General features: G+C 44.3%; 1 protein-coding gene across 1 annotated transcript; it reads left to right on the plus strand.

The window, feature by feature from the left end:
- The first annotated feature begins 865 nt into the window (after positions 1-865).
- LOC140721240 (uncharacterized) lies at positions 866-10,782 on the plus strand. The gene is made up of 4 exons (XM_073036094.1): positions 866-1,012; positions 2,454-2,603; positions 8,386-9,544; positions 9,713-10,782. Exons 3-4 carry the CDS (start codon positions 8,786-8,788, stop codon positions 9,974-9,976), a joined length of 1,023 nt encoding a protein of 340 aa, XP_072892195.1. The 5' UTR covers positions 866-1,012; positions 2,454-2,603; positions 8,386-8,785; the 3' UTR covers positions 9,977-10,782.
- Positions 10,783-18,022: the final 7,240 nt, after the last annotated feature.

The raw sequence follows: 18,022 nt of genomic DNA on the forward strand, positions 1-18,022 counted from the left end.
AACTCGTCTGTGACGGTTTCAACGGATAAGAACTTCGTCAACGGTTATTTTGATGTAACGGCCGTTTCTCTACGTTTCACCCTGGATTATAAATATCTCTCCACCATTATTTATTCCGTGGATTACTGAACTTTCCTACTTTACCATCTCAAGACTCTGAGCTTTGTTCCCTCAGGCTTGATAGTCTGGGAGTTATATTTACACATATATACACATAACACTGTTAACTTTCCTTTACTTCATTAAGTTACTACATCATAAGTAGATACTAATAAAGAGAATGGTTTTAACATCAAAACCAGACTCCAGTGTGAACTCTATTGCTGCTGGTTCGTTTCTGAAACGTTACAGTTCGTAACACAGTTTTATAAAACTAGTTAGCCCACATCTGGAGTGTTTCATACAGTTCTGGTCGCCCCCATTCTCGGAAGAATGTCGGGGCTTTGGACAGGGCGGGGAAGAGGTTTACCAGGACACTGCCTGGATTAGAGGGCATGAGCTATAACGAGAGGCTGGACAAACTTGTGTTGTTTTCTCCAGAGCGGCGCAGGCTGGGGAGAGACTGGATGGACGTTTCTAAGATTACGAGAGGAATAGATAGAGTGGACAGACGATATATTTTTCCCGGGGGTTGAAATGTCTAATACATTTAAGGTGAGAGGAGATGTGAGCGGCAAGTTTGCTTCTTTCCTCAGACTAATGAGTAGCCGGAGTCTCTGCCTGGGGGGGGGGGGGGGGGAAGGGGGGGGGAAGGGGGGGGGTCAATCAATCCTGACACGTGATCCCGTTTGCCCCTCCCATTTAACCGCAAATGGGCAGCATCTGCGTGTCTGTTTCCGAGGCCCCGCCTCCCGATGATGTAACAATCTCTTCGCGCATGCTCACAGTCTCCGGGTGGACGGTGTTTTCCTCTCCGCTCAGAGCTGAAGTGCGTCGCCTCTGTGTACGGGAAAGACTTTCGTCCTTCCGTCGGGATCACTGTCTGCGGGCCGAAGATATCACTTTCCCATTGGTGAGTATTGAGACCGATCCCGAGCGGGGAGATCCGATGTTGGCCGTGAGCCCCGAACTGAGGGCCAGTTACTCATTTATTTTCCAATTATCTGGGCTCGTCAGAAATGTGTCGACTTCACTTAATCTGCATTGAACGATCCAAACCAGGAGCCCAGGCTGTCTGTTTCCGCAGAATTGTAATGGAAGTCCCGCCGACAGGTCACGTGAGGCTGTGTGCCGCAGATTCGCCCCGCCCTCCGCTTTGTGACGCCAGATGACGTGGTGTGATTTTGCCCACTGAGTGCCATTAACTTCCCCGAACTCTCCTCGTTTCCTGAGGCTCCTCACATTTGTCCTGGAGCTTTATGGCTGTTGTGTCTTCTCCCGGACTGGGGTGGGTGAGAAAGGAGAACGTCCCAGGTTGTGGGGATCTTTGATTTCATTGCCTGCTTTACCGAGGGACTGGGAAGTCTAGGGGGAGAATGGTTCGAGCCTCAGCTCCCCGCAGCGTGTTGTGTCCTTCAGCAAGGCATTTAGCCATACATTACTCCTGCACGTTCATAGTCCAGCGACGGTGGCCGGTCCAGTATAGACAAGACAAGATCTGTATCCTAGGATCTGTAATACAAATTTCCTGAAATGGTCCTGTTTTCACCTGGAAATGGAGTGATAGTATAACAGTAAAGGAAGCACAACTTTTCCCTGTAAATTATCCTGGAACCGATTTGTCTGTTATTCCTGGAAATGTGTTCAGTACAGTTGTTGCTAACAAGGTTTACATGAATAATCTCAGGAATGATCGGATTTATATATGAGGAGCATTTGATGGCTCTGGACCTGTGCTCAATGGAGTTCAGAGGGACAGTGGGGGTGGTGGGAGATGTATGGTTAAGTAAACCTACCGAATGCTGAAAAGCCTGGATACAGTGGACGTGGAGGGAATGTTTCCATTAGACAGAGAGTCTGTGATCTGACAGCACAGTCTCAGAATAAAGATGCTTCCCTTTAAAACTGAGATGAGAAAAAAATTTTGGCCAAAAGATGTCTGATATGTGGAATTTGTTGCCGCAGAATTTGTTTAAGGCTGCCATTTGGGTATATTTGTGAAGATTCATATACTGATGATTGCTGAGTAGCTTCAGGGTTACAGGAGGAAGGCAGGAATATGGTGTTGGATTAAAAATCAGCCCTGGTTGAATGGTTGAGTGGTGGGCAGACCAGATGGATTGAATCACCTGATTCTGTTCCTCTGTCTTGTGTCTTACCATGACTGAGTGATGGCTCCTTCTTATCCCGTATCGTCTGTGTCATGTGAGGGACAATAAAAGATTGTTCACTGAGATCATTATATTTGCCTTCAACATTTAAATTTCAGTGAGTTTTGTTCCTAGTAACATTAAGCAGAAATGTTTGGTCCTCCTTTTCATTGTTAACGTGCTTCATTATCTTTCATGTTAAAGTTAGACCTGCGGTGAGAGATTTATTGGAAGAAAAACCACGACTGAAGACGAGGGAACTGCAACAAGTGAACCAGCCCGAGGATTGAGAGCATCAACTGGAGAGAACCCATCTGACTCGGAGATTCCAGTGATTCAGTCAGGAGAAAGTTGGTGAGTCTCATTTACTCAAACACTTGTCCTTTAGACATTACGTACCATCACAAAGGAAAGTAGGAAATAGTTGGGAGTGAGACTGAATCTGCCCAGAAGAACCAGTTATGCCAGTACCAGTCAGACCCAGTTGTGAAGAAGCTCCCCCCTCCCGCAATATTCCCTTTAAACTTTTCGCCCTTCACCCTTAACCCATGTCCTCTGGTTCTTTTTTCTCTCCCCTAGCCTCAGTGGAAAAAGCCTGCTTGCATTCACTCTATCTATACCCATCATAATTTTATATACCTCTATCAAGTCTCCCCTCATTCTTCTACACTCCTAAGAATGAAGTTCTAACCTATTCCACCTTTCTCTGTAACTGAGTTTCTCAAGTCCTGGCAACATCCTTGTAAACCTGCTCTGCACTCTTTCAACCTTATTAATATACTTCCTGTAATTCGGTGACCAAAACTGCACACAATACTCCAAATTTGGCCTCACTAATACCTCATACAACCTCACCATAACATTCCAACTCTTATAATCAATACTTTGATTTATAAAGGCCAATGAACCAAAAGCTCTCTTTACTACCCTATCTACCTGTGATGCCACTTTTAGGGAATTTTGTATCAGTATTCCTAGATCCCTCTGTTCTAGTGCACTCCTCAGTGCCCTGCCATTTACCTTGTATGTTCTACCTTGGTTTTTCCTTCCATAGTGCAATACCTCACACTTGTCTGTATTAAACTACATCTGCCATTTTTCAGCCCATTTTTCCAGCTGGTCCAGATCCCTCTGCAATCTTTGAAAACCTTCCTCACTGTCCACTACACCTCCAATCTTTGTATCATCAGCAAATCGGCTGATCCAATTTACCAAATTATCATCCAGATCATTGATATAGATGACAAATAACCATGGACCCAGCACTGATCCCTGTGGTACACCACTAGTCACAGGCCTCCACTCAGAGTTGCAATCCTCCACTACTGCTCTCTGACTTCTACCATTCTCAATTTCCAATCAAATTTACTACCTCACCATGTATACCTAGTGACTGAATCTTCCTAACTAACCTCCCATGCGGGACCTTGTCAAAGGCCTGACTGAAGTCCACAACATACACTGCCTTGCCTTCATCCACTTTCCTTGTAACCTCCTCGAAAATCTCTAATATATTTGTTAAACATGACCTACCATGCACAAAGCCGTGTTGACTCTCCCTAATAAGTCCCTGTCTGTCTAAACAATTGTCAATCCTATCTCTTAGTACTCCTTCCAATAATTTACCCATGACCGACATCAAACTTACCAGCCTATAATTTCCTGGATTACTTTTTGAGCCTTCTTTAAACAAGGGAACAACATGAGCTATCCTCCAATCCTCTGGCACCTCACCCGTAGATAACAACATTTAAATATATCTGCCAGGGCCCCTGCAATTTCAACACTAGTCTCCTTCATGGTCCGAGGGAATACCCTGTCAGGTCCTGGAGATTTATCTACTCGCCTCAAGGTAGCAAGCACCTCCTCCTCTTCTATCTGTATAGGTTCCATGACCTCAATACTTGTTTGCCTTATTTCCATTGATTCCATGCCAGTTTGCTTAGTAAATTCAGACACAAAAAAAACATTTAACATCTCCCCAATTTCTTTTGGTTCCATACATAGCCAACCACTCTGATCTTCAAGAGGACCAATTTTATCCCTTAACTATCCTTTTGCTATTAATATACCTGTGGAAGCTCTTACTCTCCTTCACCTTGACTGCCAACGCTACCTCATGTCTTCTTTCAGCCCTCCTGATTTCTTCCTTAAGTTTTTTTTGCACTTTTTATACTCCTCAAGTATCTTCTTTGCTCCCTGTTTCTTACACATGTCATACATCTCTCTCCCCTTTATCAGAGTTCCAATATCCATCGAGAACCAAGGTTCCTTATTCTTATTCACTTTGCCTTTAATCCTGAGACTTTGTTCCCAGGGTGTCCTCATGGGCCGTCCAGAAATGATTTCAGCTGGTGACAGCCCTGTTTTCCCCTATGGGGTAACCCTCATGTGGAATCGGGCTAATGGTCGTACCTTCAACCAAGTGAGTCCAGTCTCCGCTATTAGTCTGGCCAGTTTACTCTTCAGAGTGCCGTTGCCTCTTTCCACTCTGCCAGCGGCCCGTGAGTGGTGTACACAGTGGAATTGTTGCTTGATAGCTAGTTTGTTACATACCCATTTGTTTACTTTCACCACAAAGTGTGGGCCATTGTCAGAGCTCAGCATCTCTGGCAGGCTGTACCTGGGAATTATTTCCCGTAATAATACCTTCACAACAGTCACAGCAATATTGATGGTAGTTGGAATAGCTTCAATCTATCTATTGAGCACATCTATAATATCTAAGCAGTGTTTATAGCAATGTACTCTAGGCAATTCAATAAAATCAACTTGTAGACCAGTGTGCAGGGTACAGGTTACCAACCATACCCTCCTTTCCCAGGTGTGTACAATTATGTATATAATCGACCAATATTGGTAAAAACTGTGTAGGAACACAAACCTGTCCCGCTGGGTGATCCAAAAACCTAGGTCGGGGTCTTTCTGGCACCCCATCTGGGACCACAGTTTTCACTCCTCCTCAGAGGCATCCCATGGAAAACTACGTACCTCCCTCATGTCTGGCAAACCCGTTCTGCTTTAGTCACGGAAGGTTGTTTGACGGGAACCCAAGGGGACTACAACTTCTGAGGATTTTGCCACAGCTTTCGCTGTCTAATCTGCTAAAGCATTACCTTTAGTGACCAGGTTAGACATGCGGGCATGGGCTGCACATTTAATAACAGCCAAAACTTGAGGTAGCTGTAGAGCGGTGAGTAAGTTGTTTACAAAGGTGGCATTACTAATGGGGAGGCCAGAGGAAGTGAGGAATCCCCACGTTCCCAGAGATCCCCGTAGTCATGTACAATTCCAAATGCATAACGGGAGTCTGTGTAAACCTTCCCACTTCTGTCTGTTGCTGGGATGCAGCTCAGCCTTCTGGGCGGAGACAGCTGCTTCAAAAGAGGCCTGCTCAATTACTTCACTGTCCGTCCCTATCGCATAGTCAGAATATCGGTTTCCTGATAGATCCACAAAAGAGCTTCCATCCTCGTAAAATTTGCCTCAGGCTTGAGGGGGTATTGCAGAATGGATGGGAGAGTCTGTCCTTCTTTGAGGGTGATTCAGACGGGGGCAGTCGGTGCGGACAACCATGGCCTGAAATTGCCCAGAGCTGTGGTACAGCGTCTTGCGTTCAGTCAATATTAAAAGAGTGTCTTACCAGATGTCCCGTCTTCACCTCCGACTCCTTCCAGTATTGAGGTTGGACTGCGGCCACGTCTTGCCAGTCTCTCTCAGTGATGGAGGCTTGTTTTGTCAGGGTGTGGGCAAGGAACCATAGGCTCTTTGGCTTGAACCCAGGGCAAACCCTATCGGTGGTATGGGGAACCACCAGTCCTGTCTGTTGCCAAAGGAAATCCAGAGCTTCGGCCAGTAATGCCCTGCCCGCTCTTCCTTTAACCTCTCCAATCACTGTGACTGGGAACTTCTGTCCCTCGAGGGGTGCATAATATTGGCTTTCCTCAGTGACGCACCCTGTAGGGTCATAGCACAGAGTCACATGAGAGTCGGCCACTGGCGGAATTGGTTCAAACGCAGTGGAGTCCAGATTAAGTGCCCACCACTGGGGGGTTTAGAAACTGGGGAAGCTGTTGGTTGTTCACTAGCCCCAGGGTGACACCCTTGCCTGTGTCTCCGCTCCTCCTGTCCTCCACAATCAGCTCCTTTGTTTTTGTGACAATGATGGAGAGTTTATTTTCTTGACACCAGTCAGATGTTGTTCAGACCTCAGATAGAGTCAGCAATCAAATGGTTGAGCATGGTGCGATGAATGTGCTGAGCTGTGTATATCACAATGCAAGAAGCATCGTAGGAAAGCGAGATGAGCTCAGGACAGGGAATTATGATATTGTAGACATTATTGGGACGTGGTTGCACCCAATAGTCTGAGGGATTTAGAGGAACAAAAGTTATTCAGTAAGTAATTTTAACTTTCCATATATTGACTGGGACTCCCATACTGTAAAAGGACTAGATGGGGTAGAGTTTCTCAAATGTGCCCATAATCGGTACGTAGAATTCCCGACGAAGAAGTGTGCAATAAGCTGTTAGGCAATGATCAGGGCTGGTGACAGAAATTAGTGATCATAATGACATGAAGTTCAAAATAAAGATGGAAAAAGAGAGATCTGGACCATGGGTTGAGATTCTAAATTGGAGAAAGGTCAATTTTGATGGTATCAGAAAGGATCTGACAAGTGTGGATTGGGACAGGCTGTTTTCTCACAAAGGAGTACTTAGTAAGTGGGAGGCCTTGAGAAGTGAAATTTTGAGGTTATAGAATTTGTACATGCCTTACAAAATGAAAGTTGAAACGTAACTGGTTCAGGGAAACTCGGCTTTCAGGAGATATTGAGGCCCTGGATATTTCGTTCCTATAAATGCCTCAGACTGTTGTGTGCTACCAAGACTCATTAATGACTGACTCATGAATCATCTTTCCACGCTCTGAGCTCATTTGACTTTTTTTTCTTTGGTTGTCTTCTGTTGGTTTCTAGCTTCCCAATAGCTTTTGCTCTTTTGTTTGCCCTCTCTTTGGCTTTTATGTTGGCTTTGGCTTCTCATTTCAGCCACAGTTGTGTCCTCCTGCCTTTCCAATGCTTCCTCTTCTTTGGGATATATCGATCACTTATCTCCCGAATTGCTCCAAGAAACTCCAGCCATTGCTGCTCCATTGTCACTCCTACCTTTTCCCTTCCAAACAAGTTTGTCTAGCTTCTCTGTTATAGAAGTGTGGAACAGTTCACAGAGAAACTGGCTATTTGGCTCATCTTGTCAATGCCGAAAACAAAAAACATTTAAACTGTCCAATGCATGTACCTGCACCAAGACCATCACCCTCCATACCCCTACCATCCAGACTCCCATCCAAACTTCCTTTAAATGGTGAAACCAAGCTCATATTCACTACTTGTGTTGGCATTTCATTCCATGCTCACACAACCATTTCAGTAAAGAGCTTTTCCAAATGTTCCTGTTAAATTTTCACCTTCCTCACTTATCCATGCCCTCTAGTTGTTATCCCACCCAACCTCAGAGGAAAAAGCTGCTTGCATTTACCCTATCTGTACCCTCATAATTCTGTATACTTCTGACAAATCCTCAAAGTAACGCATAATTTCATTCATTATGAGAGCATTTTTTAGTTGTATAAGATGATCAGGGGCATTGACCTTGTGGATAGCCAGAGGTGTTTTCCCAGGGCTGAAATGGCTCACATGAGGGGGCACAGTTTAAGGTGATTTGAAATAGATACCGTGGGGATGTCAGGGGTAACTTTTCTACACAGAGAGTGGTGGGTGCATGGAATGCACTGCCAGCTATTTGTGTGAGAATGTTTCAGTTACTTTGGGGCCAGGAACCCATGCAGCTCAGTGGGAACAGGGAATAATACCAATGGAGAGAGTCAAACTGAGCCAGGTCACAGATTGGAGATGGCAGAAATGCCCCATTCTTATAGAGACAGGAAGAGCATTAGAGAGTTTGATGGTCATTCCAGATACCATCACTGTGCCCAGTTAGAAGATGATTTCTCTCTCCAACTTGTGTTGAACTTCACTGTAACAGTGTGATGATAGATCACACCTTGGCAACTCAAGTGACCTCATCTGAAATGTCCTACATCCATTGATGGATTTTGTAAATCTCTTTACAGGTTACAAATGACGAGGAATTTGCGGGAATCGTGAACACAACACACTAGTTTTGTTGTCACTGTCCAGATATTTAAGAAGTGGAACAAGGGATTCATTCGATCATCTTTCCTGCTCAGACTGTGGGGAGGGATTCAGTAGATCATCTGTGTGACTGGCACACCCATCATCTTACACAGGCGGGACCCGATCATCTGCTCAGACGGTGGGAATGGATTCAGTCGGATATTTCAACTGAAGGTACATCAGCAAGTACCCACTGGGCAAGGCCATTCAATTGTTCTGTGTGCGAGAAGGGATTCAGTCCATCTTCCCACCTGTGGACACACCAGTCAGTTCACTGGGCAGAGGCTGGTCATTTGCTGAATTTGTGGAGAAGGAGTCACTCAGTCATCTGATCTAATGGCTCACCAGCGATTTTGCACCGGGGAGCGGCCATTCACCTGCTTAGACTGTGGGAAGGGATTCACTCAGTCATACGAACTACTGTTACACAAGTCAGTTCACACTGGGGAGAAGCCATTCACCTGCACAGACTGTGGGAAGGGATTCACTCGGTCATCTAAACTAAAGGTACATCAGCGAGTTCACACTGGGGAGAGGCCTTTCACCTGCTCAGACTGTGGGAAAGGTTTCACTCAGTCATGGACCCTAATTGCACACCAGCGAGTTCACACTGGTGAGAGGCTGTTCAACTGCTCAGACTGTGGGAAGGGATTCATTCAGTCATACGAACTACTGTTACACAAGTCAGTTCACACTGGGGAGAAGCCATTCACCTGCTCAGACTGTGGGAAGGGATTCACTCGGTCATCTAATCTAAAGGTACATCAGCGAGTTCACACTGGGGAGAGGCCTTTCACCTGCTCAGACTGCGGGAAAGGATTCACTCAGTCATGGACCCTAATTGCACACCAGCGAGTTCACACTGGTGAGAGGCCGTTCAACTGTTCAGACTGTGGGAAGCGATTCACTCATTCATACGAACTACTGTTACACAAGTCAGTTCACTCTGGGGAGAAGCCATTCACCTGCTCAGACTGTGGGAAGGGATTCACTCGCTCATCTAAACTAAAGGTACATCAGCGAGTTCACACTGGGGAGAGGCCTTTCACCTGCTCAGAATGTGGGAAGGGATTCACTCAGTCATGGACCCTAATTGTACACTAGCGAATTCACAGTGGTGAGAGGCCGTTCAACTGCTCAGACTGTGGGAAGGGATTCACTTACTCATCCCAACTGAGGGAGCATCACCGAGTTCACACTAGGGAGAGGCCGTTCACCTGCTCAGACTGTGGGAAGGGATTCACTTGCTCATCTAAACTGAAGGTACATCAACGAGTTCACACTGGGGAGAGGCCATTCACCTGCTCAGACTGTGGGAAGGGATTCACTTGCTCATCTAATCTTAAGCTACATCAACGAGTTCACACTGGGGAGAGGCCATTCACCTGCTCAGACTGTGGGAAGGGATTCACTCGGTCATCCCAGCTACTGGTACACAAGTCAGCTCACACCGGGAAGCGGCCCTTCACCTGCTCAGACTGTGGGAAAGGATTCACTTCATCATCTCAACTGAAGGTACATCAGTGATTTCACACCAGGGAGCGGCCGTTCCCCTGCTCAGACTGTGGGAAGGGATTCACTTGGTCATCTCAACTGAAGGAACATCGGAGAGTTCACACTGGGGAGAAGCCGTTCACCTGCTCAGACTGTGGGAAGGGATTCACTTGGTCATCTCAACTACAGAGACACCAGCGAATTCACACTGGGTAGAGGCTGATCACCTGCTCAGACTGTGGGAAGGGATTCACTGGGTCATCTCAACTACAGAGACATCAGCGAGTTCACACTGGGTAGAGGCTGATCACCTGCTCAGACTGTGGGAAGGGATTCACTGGGTCATCTCAACTACAGAGACATCAGCGAGTTCACACTGGGTAGAGGCTGATCACCTGCTCAGACTGTGGGAAGGGATTCACTTGGTCATCTCAACTACAGAGACACCAGCAAATTCACACTGGGTAGAGTCTGATCACCTGCTCGGTCTTTGGGAAGAGATTCTCTCAGCCAAATCAACTAAATGTGCATCACTGACTTTTACACTGGGGAGAGGCTGTTCACCTACTGTGAATGTGGGAAGTGATTCACTGAGTCATCTAACCTTATGTAAATATCGCTTTGGCTAGCAACTTAATATAGGGGGTCATAGCCCCCCAGCCTAGAAAAGAAATCTCATTTGGGTGGATGCTGCGTGATGTGTCCCCTGTTACAAATCAGTACTGTACCCCGAAATACCAAACCGTACACAATATGTGATTAAACAATTGATCTTTATAATTCTTACTTTGACTGAGGCAATGATGTACAGTGTATCAGTAAAGTTTCCTGTAACATTTGACTTCATTGTTATGTATTATCTTGCACCTTCTACCTCACTGAGTTTTCCAGGAATCAGTTTTTGCTAGAACAACAAGAGGTTTAATTGATTGCAGCACCTGGTGGGGTAAGAGTTATAAGCTACGATCATAGGGTATGACAGGAAAGATTCTAGCATTTTGTTATGAACCAAAACACTTCAGAAACGAACCAGCAGCAATAGACTGCACCTGGAGTCTGGTTTTGATGTTAAAACCACTATCTTCATTAGTATCTTCTTATAATCTAGTAACTTAGGCAAGATAAACAAAAGTTAACAGTGCTATGTGTGTGTGTGTAGATATAACTCCCAAACTATTGAGCTCGGTGTTGGGGGGGGGGGTGGAGAACTAGGCTTAGAGTCTTGAGATGGTTAGGTATGAAAGTTTAGTTCATTCACGGAATAAGGGATGGGAGAGAGAGATTTGTAATCCAGGGTAAATGCAGAGAGAAGGCAATTACGTTGAATTCCACAGGTTCCACGGTGGTAAAATGAGATAACAGTCGCCGTAGATTTTATCTGTCGTCGTTCCAAATACACATACGCATTATCACCGAAAGTGACTTGTCACAGGGATATCGTCTTCAAGTGAATTGCCACACCACATACCCAGGCAAGGTTTAACACATAAGTGGTCTCCACAGGATACCCCAAACAAAGTCCACTCCTGTGGATTATTCGGGGTGACAGGCGCACATTCGATGTGCACTGGATCGATAATCAAACCGCCCTTGTGGGCACAGGAGAGTTCCAAACAGTGACCCTTGGCCACTGGCTTCCTTGTCTAAATCCTTTTGTTCTCTTTCTTTGCGTCCTTCTGACTGTGAGTGTCTGTGTCCTCGCTTAAAACAAAACAAACTGCGAGTAATGTAAACAAGCTGCAAGTCAGACAGTCCCGCCTCCTTGAGCTCTCTCTCTCTGTAAAAATCAAAAATGAGCTGAGAAAGTCAGCGGCTGACGTCATTGTTAGTCCCCACCTCACTCAGGCACTCTCTTAAAGTGACAGTCCACAGCAAACGAAACTTAGGGATTCATAACATTTCCCCTCTCCCCAAAAAATAATTTTTGATCTCAAAGAGCAAAATTTTAACTGCAAACTACAGTATATAAAACAATACACATACGTTTAGCATGTAACACATTGCAGAAGCGTATACAAATACCAGATTCTGCTTCACTATTAAAACTGTAAGCTCAGCATCTGGAAAGACAACCGGCAATGATATTGTCCGTGCTTTTCATATGCATTATCACAATACCATATTCTTGCAAAATCAGACTCTAGTTTAACAATCATCTGGTTTTGCCCATTACCTGAATCAAAAACACCAACAGATTATGATCAGTATAAACTACAAGCGGTTTCTTCTCAGGACAAACATCGACATCAAAATGCCGCAAGGCCAAGATGAGTGACAACAACTCTTTCTCTAAGAACCATAGAACATTACAGCACAGAAACAGACCTTTTGGCCATTCTTGGCTGTGCCGAACCATTTTTCTGCCTGGTCTCACTGACCTGCACCTGGGCCATATCAACTCAAACGCCTCTCATCCATATACCTGTCCAGGTTTTTCTTAAATGTCAAAAATGAGCCTGCTTACGTAGAATAATTTCTTTGATGCTCATTGAATTTTCTGGAAAAGTAAGCTACAGGATATTCAACATCATCATCAGCTTTTTGTAAAAACACTGCCTCACTGACATCATCACTGCTTCATCACTGGCATCCACAGCTATAGAAAACGGCTTTGTAAAGTCAGGGCAGAGGTGAACAACATAAAAACGGCTTTCAATCGATCAAATGCCTACTGGCGAGGTTCGGTCTGAACAAACTTTTCACCCTTCTACAGGACATTAGTCAGAGGAAGAGCAATATCAGCAAAGTTCTTAACAGAACTTACGATAATATCCAACCATTCCCTGAAACCTTCTAAGATCCTTCTTACCAGACGGAATAGGAACTTGAGAAATTGCCTGGACTTTTGCCTGAACAGGAGCCAACTTGCTTTGACCTACAACATAGCCAAGATAAGTCACAGTGGCATGGCCAAATTCACTCTTAGCTAAACGTAAGGCTGGCCTGGGAAAGCCTGTCAAACAGCTTCTCTACTGCAGAGATATGCTCTTCCCAAATGTCACTCCCTGTGACTAAGTCATCAATATAGGCATCTGTGTTTTCCACCCCTCGAATTACAGAATCAAACGTTCTCTGAAATGATCCTGGACCATTTTTACATTCCAAACGGCGAGACACTGTATCCATACCACCCAGAAGGTGTCACAAAAGTAAAGATTTCTCTACCTCTGTCCATCAATGGAACACACCAATACTCTTTCAACAGATCAATCTTTGTTAGAAATTTAGCTTTTCCATCTTTATCGATGCAATCATCCACCCTAGGGATAGGATAGGCATCTGTTTTTGTTACTGCATTTACCTTCCTCTAATCAGTGCAAAATCTAATACTGCCATCAGGTCTGGGCACAATAACGGGGTGTGACTCCAATCTGATGCTGAAGGACTAATAATATCATTTTCCAGCATATTTTCAAATTCTGGCTCAGCCAATTTACACTTTTCTACGTTCATGCGATATGGGTATTGTTTAATCGGTTTGGCTTGACCAATATCTGTGTCATGTACTGAGACCGTGGTTTGCTTGGGAACATTGGGAAATAAATCTTTAAACTTCAGAATTAATTCCTTCAGCTGTTGTTGTTGCTTTGGCTGCAGATGAGACAACTTGTTAGCAATGTTTTCTAGAACAACCGAGTTCATTAGCCTAACTGTGACCACGTTTGGCTTGTGAAAAGTCTCAGACGAGTCAATTGTTTCATTCTCAGGGTTGCCAGATTCATATGTTTTGACAACAACACTCACAGATGGTGCCTGTTTGTCAAAATAAGGCTTTATCATATTTATGTGTACAACTTGTGTTAGTTACGTCAGTCGGGTGTTTTAATAACATAATTCACAACATTAATTTGAGAGCCTATTTTATACGGTCCATTGAGTTTCACCTGGAGTGGATTCGTCAACATTGGAGATAAGATAAGATAAGATATCCCCCACCTGGTATTTTCTTTCGCAAGTCCGCTTATCAAACCAACACTTCATTTTGTTTTGAGAAATCTTTAAGTTTTGTCTCAGTAGACTACACGCTTGGTGTAGTTTTTATTCAACTTCAAAACTTGGTCTAACAAGTTAACATGTACATCCCCATCAATCCACTGTTCCTTTAACAAGGTCAAAGGTCCCCTCAGTCTACAACAAAATAGTTCAAGTGAACTAAAGCCCAGTGATCTCTTACTGAGAACAAAAGCAAATATATTCGTTCATCCCAGTCTTTCCATTTTCAACACAGTATGTCTTAATCATTGTTTTGAGTGTAGAATGAAAACTTTCTACAGCCCTTCTGATTCCAGATGGTACACAGATGATGTTATTTGTTCAGCTCCTAGTTCATAAACTATCTACTGAAATAATCCTGGTGTAAAATTACTTTCTTTATCAGACTGGATTTCTTTAGGCAATCCAGAAAAAAGTGAAAAAAAAAACAACTTGGTAAGAACTTTCGCTACAGTTTTAGCTTTAATATTTCTGAGAGGTATTGCCTCTGGGAATCTGAATGCAGTACACATAATACTTTGTAGTTACTGATGGCCTGCTTTAGTCTTTGGCAATGGGCCAACACAATCCACTATAACTTTAGAAAAGGGTTCACCGAATGCAGGTATAGACCCCAGTGGGGCCACTGGGGTGACCTGGTGGGGTTTACCCACAACTGGACAAGTGTGACAGGTTTGCAAAATATCACATATTTCCTCAAATTAGGTCAGTAAAATTATTTCATAAACCTGCTTACAGTTATATTCACTCCAAAATGGCCACCTAAGGGCATATTGTGGGCCAAAGTTAAAATTTCAGCCCTATAAACTTTAGAAAATTCAACTTGGTGAACAATTTGCCATTCCTCACTCGCTGGTATAGCAGGTGGCCTCCACTTCCTCATTAACACTCCGTCCTTGAGATAATACCCAACTGGCACTTTCTTAATCTCATCATCTGAGAGAGCTGTTTCTTTTAAAGCTTCAATCTCAGGGTCTCGGTTCTGTTCTGCTATAAACTCCTTCCTAGACAGGGATAAGACTTTCTCATCAGACTTACTACCTGAATCCTGTTGAAGCAATGAAGGCAGAAAAGTTCCTGACAAGTCATCATAACCGGAATCCCGATGTTGGCTATCATTGGTATCAGAATAAAGCTGCACAGACCTTTTAGCCATACTTCGAGATCCTGCGCAGGAAGGATAAATGTTAAAATCCATCTGTGGGTCATCAGTGGTTGGCTTAGTTGTCCACAGCACTGCAGGAACAACTTTACCATCTGCCAGGTCATTCCCTAACAGCAAAGTAACATCTCCCACCGGTAAACTGGAGCACAATCCGATCTCAACAGGTCCCGAAACCAATCCTGACTGTAAAGTTATCTTTTACAACAGAAACCATGCTGCCCCCAATGCCTTTAATAAGATTTACCTCACCAGTGTTAGTCTCATCACCAAACCTTACAACACTGTCTGATATAAGTGATTGAGAAGCCCCAGTAACTCGAAGAATTTTCACTGGTACCGGGGTTGACCCTTCCTTTAACAATACAATCCCATCTGACATAAAATGATCGAATCTCATCTTAACTGGGTCAGACCTCTCAAATCCTCATCTGAGCCTCAACAGAATGTTCAGAACCCTGTGGGTTTACTGGTGCTTCAACAGACTGATCACAGGCATTCGGGACTGCCTCCTTTTCCTTTTTCTTCCCCAGGAGGCAACAATTAGCCATCATATGACCAGCTTTCTTACAATAGTAACAGGTAACATGAGAATATTTCTCCTTCAACTGCTTCCCTTCATCCTTACTCTTGTCACTAGTCCCAGCTTTAATTTCTCGATTACACTGGAGATCCCTGCTACTCTTTTGGAATCTCTCATTCGGGATAAACTTAACCTTATGAGTTAAAGCAAACTCATCTGCTGATCCAGCAGACTCCTGCAAAGTGGCAGCATCCTTTTCATCAAAATATCTCTTTATGTCATCAGGCACGCACCCTCTGAATTCTTCAATTAAAACCAACTCTTGAAAGCTGTTAAAATCATCATTCATATTTTTATATGTGCACCAGCGGTCAAAACACACAAACCTCATAAGCAAGTTCCATATAAGTTTGGTTCACAGACTTCCTCGAGTCTAACAATCGACCCCTTTGCTGCAATGTCTCTATCTTTTCCAGCTCGAACAGCCTCTGCCTTTCCACAGCCTCCGCATTTAATTTTTTTCACTTGTACTGGAGCTCAAGCTCATTAGGTTTACTTTCAGGAAACACCCCCAACTCCTCCACTTTAAACACACCCTCAGATACATAATGTTCAGCTATTACACTCTGCATCTGTGCCCTCCTCATTGTCGATTTCCCCTTAGCAAGTTTTAACCTTTTAGCAATACATAACAACTCAAACCTTCTGGCGTCCTCCAATGCCTGGCACTTCGAGACATCTATCAACATCCATTGCTACTGATTTTTCACACACAAATAAATCAAAAGGAATTTCCCCAGTGAAATCGATAATTAATGACTACTTCCCCAAATCTGTTCTTATCCCAGACGCAGGCTCAAATTTTGTTATGAATTGTAACGCTTTAGAAACGAACACCAGCAGTATGCTACACCTGGAGTCTGTTTTTAATGTTAAAACCATCTTTATTTGAATCTACTTATAATATAGTAACTTAAACAATATAAACAAATGTGTTATGTGTATATATATGTGCAAATATAACTCCCAGACTATTGTATTCGGGAGGAACAAGGCTTAGCGTCTCGAGATGGCAAAGTATGAAAGTTTAGTTCAACAATGGAATAGGTGATGAGAGAGATATTTGTAATCCAGCGTAAATGTTGGGAGAAGGTAATTATGTCGAATTCCACAGGTTTCATTGTGGTAAAACGAGACAACAGTTGCTGTAGATTGTATTCGTCATCATTCCAAATCCACATGCGAATTATCACGGAAAGTGAATTGTCACAAAGGGTGTCGTCTTCAAGTGAATTACCACACCACACCCAGCAAGGGTTAACACATCAGTGGTCTTCACAGGATACCCCAAATCAGATCCACTCCTACGGATCAAACGAGGTGACAGCCACACATTTGAGTACGCTGAATCGATAATTAACCCACCCATGTGGGCATAGGAAAGTTGCGATCAGTGACCCTTGGCCACCAGTTCCCTTGTTTTGATCTTTCGATTTTTCCTTCTTCGTCTTCGTCTGACTCTGAGTGTCTGTGTCCTCGGTTAAAACTAAACAAACTGCGAGCGATGTAAAGAAGCTGCAAGTCAAACTGATTTAACTTTTTAATTTCTCTCTCTTAAAATGACAGTCCACAGCAAACGAAATCTAGGGATTCATAACAACGGCAACTCCCCATTGTGAACTGACTGGTCTGCCAGTAGTTGGGATGACTGAGTGAATCCTTTCCCACATTCTGAGCAGGTGAAATGCCTTTCTCCAGTGTGAACTCGCTGATGACTCTGCAGGTTTTCTGAGCAAGTGAATCGCTCCCCTCATTCTGAGCAGGTGAATGGCTTCTCCCCAGTGTGAACTCGCTGATGACTCTGTAGGTTGGCTGACCGAGTGAATCCCTTCCCACAGGCTGAGCAGGTGAATGGCTTTTCCCCGGTGTGAACTCGCTCATGACACTGTAGGTTGGATGACTGACTGAATCCCGTCCCACAGAATGAGCAGGTGAACGGCTTCTCCCCAGTGTGAACTCGCAAGTGACTCCGTAGGTTGGATGACTGAGTGAATCCCTTCCCACAGACTGAGCAGGTGAATGGCTTCTCCCCGGTGTGAACTCGCTGATGTCTCTGTAGGGTGGATGACTGAGTGAATCTCTCCGCACAGACTGAGCAGGTGAATGGCCTCTCCCCGGTGTGAACTCGCTGATGACTCTGTAGGGTGGAAGAGTGAGTGAATCCCTTCCCACAGGTTGAGCAAGTGAATGGCTTCTCCCCAGTGTGAACTCGCTGATGTACCTGTAGGGTGGAAGATCGAGTGAATCGCTTCCCACATTGTGAACAAAGGAAGGGCTTCTCCCCAGTGTGAACAGGTGAATGGCCTTGCCCAGTGTGAACTTGCTGTTGTACCTTCAGTTG

This window comes from Hemitrygon akajei, unplaced genomic scaffold (genome assembly GCF_048418815.1).
Source record: "Hemitrygon akajei unplaced genomic scaffold, sHemAka1.3 Scf000053, whole genome shotgun sequence".
In the NCBI taxonomy this organism is placed as follows: domain Eukaryota; kingdom Metazoa; phylum Chordata; class Chondrichthyes; order Myliobatiformes; family Dasyatidae; genus Hemitrygon; species Hemitrygon akajei.